An 11,049-nucleotide genomic window follows, 5' to 3' on the forward strand; every position below is an offset into this window, starting at 1 on the left:
CGGGTATCTAGGGAGCCAAGAGTTGAGACTGATGTCTGCCCCTGGTGCCTGAGCCCTTTAGCTTTGGGAGGTCTGCATCAGCTCAAGATAGAGTCAGAATTGAACGGAATCACTGGACACCCAGTTAGTGTTGCAAAAATGGAGAACTGGCTGATGTGAGAAGAAAACGTAACAGAAAGATCTTGTGGGAGCCTTTTCCATATCTGGGCGATAAAAGGAAGGCCGTACACAGGTGTCCCCGTGCAGCTGCAGGAGGAGAGGTGCTGAGCAGTGTCCCTGCCCCTCCTCTTTTTGACTGCCCCCCCGATGGACTCAGAAGCTGCCCCCCCAGTCTCTCTAGGCACTGTCGTCATCCTTCCTGTCCCACATTTCCCCCCGGGCAGCCAGAGATCTCTGCCCCCTTGCCTCTCTTTAGTCCTATAACCGCATTAGCCTTCTGAGGTCTGTTCTAACTTTCCATCCTTTCTTCTAGAAATTCGACTGTCCTCCCTTTCACCCAAAGCCAACAAAATCCCTCCCTCCCAGGGATCTGTCTCTTGCTTCTTTCTCTGTTCAAGCCAGTTGGAGGCTTTAAATAGGAACTAAAGTCTCATGTCTTCCTGAAGAAGGTTTGTCAGACCCAGATCTTTTCCATTTGCGAGAAATCAGAACTCACTCAAACCCACCTGAGCCAAAATTGGAAATTTATTATAAGGTATCACGTTGTCCCGGACAATAAAAAAGCAGGAAGGACAGTCAGATGGCAGTTGGGCCCCAGAAGGACAGAGACCAGAACTGAAAAGCAGCGAGGGACCCAGGCCGCTGCCTGCTCAGGTCATACCCCCAGCTCTTAGGGACCGAGGAATTTCTCAACACCATTTCACTGTGTATCTTCATTCCTCTCTCCATGGGGGCTTTCTCTACTCTGCCCACATAAGAGAAGACGGTCCCACATAGCTTCCAGAATTTACTGTTCCTCAGATGAGGCAACCGTCAGAATTCTAACTCCAAGATCCCCAGAGAAGGGAATATATTTCATGCTGCCCACCTGGAATGTCAAGTAGCTATCCCCAGGCAGGCAGCCACGTAGTACCAACGTGGCTGTGGGATCCGCCTGCACTGGAGGCACAGTTCTTAGAGAAAGGGGGATGCTGTCCTGGTTGGATACCCCCCAAAGCTTCACAGTCGCTGTATTTAGCCTTCCATTCACTCATTGGAATTATGTGCAACCTACAGAAAATCTGGCACGGCCACCCTGCGTGGGGATAGACGTGTCTGCTGCAAGGAGGGCAGTGCGCACCTGTCCAGTCCTTTAGTCCACATTTTTAACAGTTGGAGCAACTTCCAGGAGCAGCTGGAGATACAAGGTGGCCATCTGCAACCACTTGGGCTGGCATCGGAAGTAGACAAGCAGGAAATAGACCGGGAAGCCACTGAGCAGGAATAGGAAGATGTATAGGAACTCAGTCTGGGGGTGCTCGATGATGGGTGCCAGCACCAGGTAGAAAGAAGCAAGGAGCATGATGACAGGGATGATGGTGGGGACCTGCCAGAGACACAGAGACTGGATGATGGAGAGGCACGGGACAGGGTGTGTGGCCCCTGGGCTCTGACCCTCCCACCTGCCTGCCTGCCTGTTGCTTCCACCGGCCACCAGCTCCCCTCTTCCTGTCCCTGCCATCGTACCTTGCCTAGCCAGAAAAGCCACCTGCTGAGTTACGGGGGCCATCCAAGGAGCCGAGGCTTTGGGACCCAGCTTGATCTTCTCTGTGCTTTGTGAATCCTACTGTGGTGTGAGCCTCCTCTGGGCACGTGTCTCTCATCATTCTCCCTCAGAATCCTCCAGAGGAGAAATGAGTCCCCAGCAAACAGAATCAAGGCCCTAGGACCCAGCTGTCCCTGACCCCCCGCCCCAGGAAATACAGACATCTTCTACCAAATATGACAGTGGCCACCCCGGATGAGGCTGTGGACCAATGATCTGCCTCACGCACAGACTAGGGTTGAAAAAAAGCCCAATGTTTATTCCAAAGTCTACCTTGTAAGGTCGAGGAAGATTCTTGTTCTTTATCCGCAAGTACAAGAGACAGCCTATGGTGGTTCCATAGGTGATCCAGCCAAGAAAGCTGAAAGGCAAACAGAAGCCACTCGCTACCAGGCCCTGCCTTGGTTGGGCCTGCAAGAGGGGCTGGCCTTGTAGGTGCAAACCCGGGGCACAAGTGCATGGTCATCAGAGGCCTTCCAGCCACCCCCGGCCCCTTATCCATGCAGGCTAAGGAAAGAAGGCAAGGCTGGAGCACCAAGGACAAGAATGCATTGGGGGGTATTCCCTCCTCGTTCATCTTCAGTCACCAAGTGACAAGTACACAAGCCCAGCCCCCCTCCCCCCCCGGCTTCAGATCGGACCTTTCTCGACTGCCCCTGGCTGGACAGAAGAGGACAGTTTTCAAAGGGAGGGAAGTGCATGTGTGTGTCCAAAAGAAAGAGTTTGGTAGAATCTCAAGGAGCCTGTGCTCTCCTCAGGGACCACACACTCATAGCAGATCCTCCTACCCTGGAGTTGGTGACAGGGTAGGCCGTGGAGCACCCAGACCAGCCCCTGGCCTCTGTCTTTGCCAGTGTGGGTAGCTGAGTGGCTGATGAAGGTCTAATGAAAACCTCACCTGCCCTTGGAGACAGGGTCCAGACCAGGCTGTCCCTGGAGGCAGTCAAGACGGGGAGACATTGTGTCCTCATTGGGATGGGTCATCCTAACATTCTCACTCTGTGCTGGAACATTGTCAGTCACATCCCCCAAATCTCAGTCTAAAGAAACCCTGGGCTCACCATGGGTTTGATTTATTCTTGGCATATCATGAATTTAGCCTTTCTCATGGGAAGAAGATAAAAAGAAAAACCAGGTCTGTTACTCAATGTTCTGAAGAAAGTCACATCAAGCACTGTAGATCCTGTTCCAGGAAATTAATTATACTTATGACAACAAAGGAGAGAGCACACAATGCGTGAAAAATTCCTCAGAGAACTCCCTCTGCACCCAGATGCTGCGCTCGCCTGTGGGTGTGAGGACACACCCATCAACCCTGCTTCAGATGAGGTCATAAAGTTATGGCTGGACGGCTAGACAGCACAACTGCCTGTCATTTCTGCCCCAGAGAAGGTAACAGAGGGGGTCAGAACATCTCCCCACTTTGGTCCAATCACTGACTATACCCAGTGTGGTTGTGAGTCTGCCTTGAGTTCACTAGAGATATGCTGGGTCAGAGTCCTGAGCACAGATCAGACGACAAAGGGAAAATCATGCCACAGCCAAGAGCTGCAGGTAGTGGGGAGTAAAGCCTGATGATGGCCTCAACATGATCTCGGCGACGGAGGAAAGGAATAAGGAAGAATAAAAAAATAACAAAGACAGCACAAACCTTTTGCTCATCTGCCTCTTGGTGAAACACTTGTCTCATTGAATTTTGGGAAACAGGGTGCCTGGGTGGTTCAGTTGGTTGGGCAACTGCCTTCGGCTCAGGTCATGATCCCAGAATCCAGGGATCGAGTCCCACATAGGGCTCCCAGCTCCACAGGGAGTCTGTTTCTCCCTCTGATCTTCTCCCCTCTCATGCTCTCTCTCACTGTCTCTCTCTCAAATAAGTAAATAAAATCTTAAAAAAAAAAATCTAGAGGGGCGCCTGGGTGGCTCAGTGGGTTAAGGCCTCTGCCTTCGGCTCGAGTCGTTCCCAGGGTCCTGGGATCAAGCCCTGCATAGGGCTCTCTGCTCAGCAGGGAGCCTGCTTCCCTTCCTCTCTCGCTGCCTGCCTCTCTGCTTACTTGTGATCTCTGTCAAATAAATAAATAAATAATTTTAAAATCTGGAACTACAATGGGGAGGGAATGGCTGAAATGGCTGAGCTTGGGCTTCCAGAAGCATGCGTGCACATATATATGTATACATACATGCGTATATATGATAGTTACATGTAGGGGCTTCCAAAAGTGTGTTATGTATCTATACACACACATGTGTATGAGTGTGCACACACAGAGGACTTTTAAATATGTGTATGAGTGTATGTGAGCGTGCACACAAAGGCACCATGAGATACCCACACGGGAGGACAGTCTCACTTGCCTCAAGAAGTTCACGATGGTGCTGAAGTTTCCTGGGATGACCAGGACCAGAGCCACCGCAGCGGTGAACATCAGGGCTGGAGTTGGTGTGAGGCGATGCACGTGAACCATGGACAGAAGTTGGGGCTGGGAGCAAAGCCAGGTGTCAGGCAGCCCCCCAGGGGAGCCACAGCAGGTATATGCCCTGGGAAGCTTCCTGTCCTCTTCCCCGGCCAAATTCATTCTGGACACCAGTGGGCCCAACCTCGTAGTCCCCAGTCTCCACTGCTTCTAGGTGTAGATCTCTGTGGCTCACCTGGGGTGAAACCAGGCCCAGGATGCAGAGTGGGGGGACCTATCCCTCCAGGGCAGCCAAGACCCCGCTGGGAGAGAGTGTAGAGAGCTGAAGCAGGTGCCTGGCCAGGTCGTTCCACTTTCTATTGCTCATCCCCCACACAGGAAGAGGGACCAAGGGTGGGAAGACCAACAAATGGGGAGGAAAGGGTAGGGCAGTTACGGGTGGAGCATGGAGTAGGACTGTGGGTTATTGTGGTAGACTGTATTATTACTCAGCAAATAGTCAGTCTCCCCCTCCCACCCCTATGGGACAAATACTGTCTGGTTCCCCATCCATCGGCACTGGACTTGGCCAATGATCTGTGAGAAGGAGTAACACAGCAGAGGCTCAAAATACGTTTGTGTGCTTTGGCTTGGTCTCTTCAACCCCTGCCACCTGCTCCAGGCAAAAACATACTTTGGCCTGGGTCCCTGAGACAAGAGCAGACCTGGAGTCCCGAAAGAAGAAATCTGAAGCCCAGCCTGAAGCAGAGCCACGGGGGACCCAGGGACTGATGAACGATGTGGAATGTTTGCTGTTGTCAGCCCCGGACACCTGGGAGCTGCCTGTTACTCAGCATCACTGCTCAAAGGCTACCAGAGGGACAGTCCCTGGGGGAAGGGCCCCGGGCATCCACATTGGCTCTGTTCCTGTGGCTTCACCCACTGCCCCCACACCCCCGGAGTGTACAAACATCCCCACCACCTACAAGCTCCACAGTGACCCCGTATGGTGAACTCCCAAAACCTGGAAGTCGAAGGATTGGAGTTTAAATGGAGAGGTGTGGGATGCTTTAATCCCATTCTTAGAAAGAACAGGGCTCTGTCTTACCGGGGAAGGCCTGGCTTAGGCTCAGAGCTAAGTTCAGGCAGGAGAAAGCTTAGCCTCGGCAGTCCTTCCAGTGCCCTCCTGCAGCACCCCCACCTTGCCCAGCCCGGACCCCATCTCTCACCATGTGGCCCTCTCTTGCAGCCACATAGCACACACGGCTTCCACCGAAGAATATCCCATTGACGGAGCCAAATGTGGATAGTGTGACAGCCAAGGGTACCAGCCAGGCCCAGGCTCCTAGAACCTGGTTCCTAGAACAACAGAGGAATCAAGGGAAGGAAATCCAGCAGCAAACTGGGGGCCAACCACCAGGAACAGAGCTAGCAAAACATCTAGAGGCAAGCTGAAATGCACGGGGGGCACTATCCCTCCCCAGTCTGGAATGTCCACCCGGCGGCCAAGGATCGCATCATCTGACTTACTCACCCCCAGCTCACGGCCACAGCATTAGAGGAGAGGATCTCATTGGATGACAACACTAGCAGGTAACTGATGTTGACCAGGAGGTAGAGGCTGGTGACCAGAGGGATGGCGATCAGCAATGCCCACACCAGGTTTTGCTGCAAAGATCCGGGAGAAGAGGCCCCATGTTAGTGGGGGAGGTCCTTCTCAGGCCCTAGAACACGCTTATTCATGCAGTGCTGAGCCTATCCTGGCCACAGGGACTATGCCGGGCAATGGGTGTGCCCTTCGTCCATATGCTCACAGCCCCCCAGCGTGGACACACAAAGAACAGGGGTCCTGGGAGGCCCTGAGGGGCACTAACCAGTCAGAGCAGTGGAGGTACAGAGAGGCTGACAGGAGTGGGGTGGGGAGAGGCGCTATCACCGAAACTTCCAGAATGAGCAGGGACGTATGCTGGGCTCTCCTTGAAGAACGGGGGAGATTCTGGCTGGTGGGGGTGGGAGGCATTCCCAGCAGGGGCAACCGTGAGAGCAGAGGCACAGAGAAGGGACAAGAAAGTTAAAGACCTTCCTTCTTGGCTGTTCATTGATCTTTCCAGCTGGAATATTCCAAGACCACCATGCCAACTCTGCCCAGTCTCTGGGTCTCCAGAACTCAGGCCCAGACTGCAAGCCATTACTCCCAAGGGTTCCACTCTGCCCCTCCATGTCCTCAACTGGAAATGGGGGGTCACTGGGGATCTGTACAGTGGGACTCCCTACCGCTCTCCCTCTGCGAGGCGTGAGGGTCATCGAAGAGGAACAGAAAGAAGGGCCTGGACAGAGGGGCCGTGGGAACGCGCGGCAGGCTGTACTGGGAGCTAAGGGCCGATCTGACCCATGGTCTCCCAGCAAAGGTACTGAGGGGCTGGGTGGCTCAGTCGGTTAAGTGTCCAACTCTTGGTTTCAGTTCAGGTCATGGTCTCAGGGTCGTGAGATCGAGCCCTGCATCAGGCTCCACACTCAGCACAGAGTCTGCTTGAGACTGTCTCCCTCTGCCTCTGCCCCTCCTGCTCATGCTCACTCTTGCTCACTCACTGTCTCTCTAAAATAAATAAATTTTTCAAAAATAATAGAAGAAAGGGACTGAGCAGGCATCCAGTAAAAATGGAGGAATCCATGAAAACTGGGTAAATCAGTGTACTCCCTCCCACTTCACACCCCCAGCCCTGGCCATCATTCTGGAGCCAAGAGCAAATGGAAGGAAGGTGTCTCCCATGGGACCCACAGAACCACTCAATTTTCCCCAGGTGTGGGCCATCCTGGATAGACATCTTTAGACTCCAAAGTAGGAGTGCACTTCGAGGAAGGAAAAGCTTTCTCTAGGTGTCCTTTGGCTCACCTTGTGAGGGGCAGGCAAGCCCTGATGAGCCCAGAGCCTCTCCCCTCTGTACCAAATGGGACACCAGAACCTGGCATTGCTGTTACGGATACAATGTAACATGAATGAAACAGAGAAGTGGTCATGCTGTACCAAGAGGCAGGGCGGTCTCCTCCAGACTTGGCACAGCACTGTCCCACACAGACCTCCTTGCCCACTGTAAAGTAAGACCTTCCCCACATTTAAGACTCTCTCCTGGTTAGCATATCTTCTGTTCTTCAACATGATATAAAAAAACAATTTCCAGAGCTTTCTTCAGGGCCAAGATCTCCCCACAGAAAACTCTGGAGGGAAGCATGGGAGAAAACGCATGGGGTCACTGAGGACAGAGTAGTGAGCTCAGGGCCTGTCTTCATGCCTCCTTCAAATGCCCTTGAGACACAAACGTGCCCTGTTCTTTCGGGTCTCTGGGTTCCTGTTCACACTGCTTCTGCGTGGCTGTTTTGCCACAAACCTCATCAGTCCTTCAAGGTTCAACTCTAACCCGCCACGTATGGGAGGCCTGCTTGACTGCTCTGCCTCCTGAGGATCTCTTTTTTCTGAGTTGCAGCAGCAAGCGGAGGCAAGCTTCATTATATCCAAGCCTCTGTCCCATCCTGTCCTGTCCTCTAAGGGCGGGGGCCAGGTAGGGTGACCAATTCAGCCCAGTTTGCCTGAGTTTCATGCTTTTAGCCCCAGAAGTCCGGCATTCCTGGGAACCCTTCAGCCCCAGGCAACCGGGAAGGCTGGTCAGCTGACCTAGCAGGTCACGTGACAGGTGTGTACAAGGGAAGCCAGGAGGACAGCAATGGAGTCTCACATAAGATGGGTCCTACCACGTCCCCTCTAGCTCTCAAAACTGGGGATCTGGAAGCAAAGGAAGTTGCCCCAACCACCACGTAGGCATGACAGCAAATTCCTCATCTTTTCAGTCCTGAAAGTGTGTTCTGCCTGGTCCAGAAGATGCCACTTTTGGCAAAGATGGGCTAGGGGAACAGAGTCCTGGGTTGCCCCCCACAACGGGCCTCATGGTGGGGGACCCTCAGCAGGCAAGGACTCACCATGTACGACCCAGCCACATGCTAAGTCCCAGGGAAGTGGACCTCATGTGCTTTTGAACTGGACTCATCTTGGACAGTGCACCTGCCAGCTGATGCACTATGACAGCAAAGCCCCAAGGTGCACCACAAGAACAGTGAGATTTCCTGGCTTCGTTCCTGAACACCTTAACTCTTCGCTCAGATTCATAAGACTGGCCCAGGTTTGGCACAGATTCTGTAGTTTTTTTGGAAAAAAAAAAAAGTGTGACACGAAGATACACTTCACATGTGTTTCGGAGGGCAGAATGAAAACCAGACTTTCAAATGCCCAGCATTCAGAGCCATGGCATTGTTTTTGCTTTGAAACCCACATTTGTCAAAAATGCTCCACACACACACACACCCGAGGTCAGCAAGCTACAGCCTGTGGACCAAATGCAGCCTGCTGCTTGTTTTTGTAAATAAACTTTTTGGAGGCCATCACCACACTCATTTGTTTGCCTATGGCTGTTTTCATGCTACAACGGACTTGAGTAATCTTGACAGAGACCTCGTGGCCCGCAAAACCTAAATTTTAACTCTCTGATCTTTCACAGGAAAAAGGTGGCTAATCCACGCTCTATGGTATGGGAGCTTGTCTCACTCATCTTTGGGCCCCTTGCTCTTTCCCTCAACCAGCTCTGAGCTCAGGGCCTGGGTTCAGAGAGAGTAGTCTACGCTCCAGGAGCTCCCTATAGCTCCCACCCCACCCAGAGCCAACCGGAGCACACACTAGCCATTCACCTCAAATTACAGCTGTTGTTTCCACACACAAGTGGTTATGCCATTCGATACCTTGAAGCCCCGGGAGGTAGATGGGGCAGCTATGAAGATCTTGTTTCCCAGGCCAGGGACTGAAGCACAAGGATTTACATGCCAAGAATAAAGACTGGGTCCCAGAACTCCTGCCCTCACCCCAGTCTCTCTCTGCTCTTGGACTTCAGTCTCCAAGCTCCTTGTCTCCTCCCAAATTCTCCCAACCCCCGCCTCCAGGGAGCCTTTATTGAGAGCTGAGACATGCAAAGACCCCTTAGCCAGCCTCAAGGAGGTAGAGGAAAAGACTCTGTTCTCATCCTCTGAGAATTTAAGATTCCTGCAGGAAAGGAAAAAAAAGAAAAGAAAACAAGTAGCAACCTAAGCAAATATATTTACAGCAAAGAGTTAATTTCCATAATAACTCAAGAGTCCGCATGTTCCAACTATCAAGATAGATAACAAGCTGAGTCATCAAGCATGGCCTCTCGCTAGTCACATGACCTCAGAATCACTTCCCTCTTCCTAAACCTCAGTGTTCCCATGTGAAAAATGGGGGAAGAGTACCTACCTCACAGGGCAAATAAGACCTCAGGCGTGATCCTATAAAGTTCCGTGCTCACTTGGGAAGTTATTACTCATATAATTCCATACACAAATTAAGGTAGACGGTGGGCTGGCATTCAGGACTGCAAAAAGGGAGCCCCCACTTTCAGCTGACGTCTCATGGTCTTGTCAGCTCAAATAACAATGCTTGGAACTGCTGATGTCTGGAGATCTCACGGCCTGAAGAAGTATCACTGACTCACCTTCGGATTCTTGAGCTCTTCCATCACGTAGTTGACATTATTCCAGCCATCGAAGGACCACAGTCCCTGGTAGAAGGCCATACCGATGCGCCCGGGCTGCTGCGTGGTATTGTGGAAGGCAAACAGAAAGGCTTCCGTGTCACCACGGCCCCGGCCCAGCACCACGGCCCCACCCCCCACGATGACCAACAACGAGAACACTTTGGCGACCGCGCACACATTCGTCAGCATGGTGGCCAGCCGCGAGCTCCCGCAGTTGACCAGCATCAGCGACAGGATGCAGATGGCTGCCACACCCTTGAGCACAGCCTGCGGCATCGAGGAGCAGCCGGGGTAGAACGGAGCCACTGCATACTCAGCAAAGCTCAGAGAGATGGCAGCGATGGTGGCTGGTCTGACCAACAGCACAGACGTGTAGATAACCAGGAAGGCTGGCAAGGAGCCAAAGATTTGCAGGATGTAGGCATACTCCCCCCCAGATTTGGGAACCAGAGCACCCAGCTCAGCATAGCACAGGGCGCCCATCATGGCCAGGAGACCACAGACTGCCCAGACCACAAGACTGGCCCCGGGGCTGCCTATGTAGACCAAGACCCCCTGTGGTGACATGAAGATACCAGAACCGACCATACACCCAGCAGTCAGGGACACAGCACTCCACAAGCCAATCTCCCTCCTCAGCCTTAGCCCCCTGCCACCTGGCTCCCGTCCTGCCACCCCCTCACCGCCATCTCTTTCCTGCCTTCTCTCCATCTCAGGACTTCACTAGTTGCTATGTCTAGTTGAGCAGAAGCAGATGCTCTGATAGATAATCTGTCTTGTGAGCTTCCTGCAGGAGTTAATGATTACAGCGCCTGAGGACGTCTGAACCAGAGACCAGACAGCCAGGGTATGGCATTTAGAAAGCACTGAGCCTTCACGGATCTACCAGCCCGGTAGAGGCAGTCTGCAGGAGCTTTTTGCCAATGGAACCCAGGAAAGATCAAGGAAAAGAAAGAGGGATTTAGCAGAAATCCCTGCTGCCCAACCCCACAACACTGTGTGTGAGCTAACAGTTGGATGGGTGCTCCGTGCCAACAGTAAGAATGGTGAGCAACTGAACATCAGGGACCTGAAAAAAAAAAAATCTCTGCAGTAGTTTTATCAGTCAAGCAATAAAATCCCTATTTTATCGGGATTCCAATTAGAATTGCATGAGCCCTGCTTTCAGGAAGAACCAATATGATCAAAGAAGAGAATTCAAATAGTACAGAACAGAACTTATACCCCTAGCAGGAAGGGAGCAGGTGGTTAAAAGTAAGGTACAGGGTTGGGAATGGGATCCTGCATTCAAATCCTAGCTCTAGTCCCCCACAGTTGTGTG

The 11,049-nt window shown here is 52.4% G+C and overlaps 1 protein-coding gene across 1 annotated transcript; it reads right to left on the reverse strand.

Annotated features, from left to right (window-relative positions):
• Positions 1-1,291: 1,291 nt before the first annotated feature.
• LOC308349466 (b(0,+)-type amino acid transporter 1-like) lies at positions 1,292-10,439 on the reverse strand (the record flags this gene model as incomplete). The annotated part of the gene is made up of 6 exons (XM_080814178.1): positions 1,292-1,525; positions 2,018-2,105; positions 4,097-4,221; positions 5,364-5,493; positions 5,669-5,802; positions 9,687-10,439. 6 exons carry the CDS (start codon positions 10,437-10,439, stop codon positions 1,292-1,294), a joined length of 1,464 nt encoding a protein of 487 aa, XP_080670304.1.
• Between the last annotated feature and the right edge of the window lie 610 nt (positions 10,440-11,049).

This window comes from Martes martes (assembly GCF_963455335.1).
Source record: "Martes martes genome assembly, chromosome: 9".
NCBI classification, from domain to species: Eukaryota; Metazoa; Chordata; class Mammalia; order Carnivora; family Mustelidae; genus Martes; species Martes martes.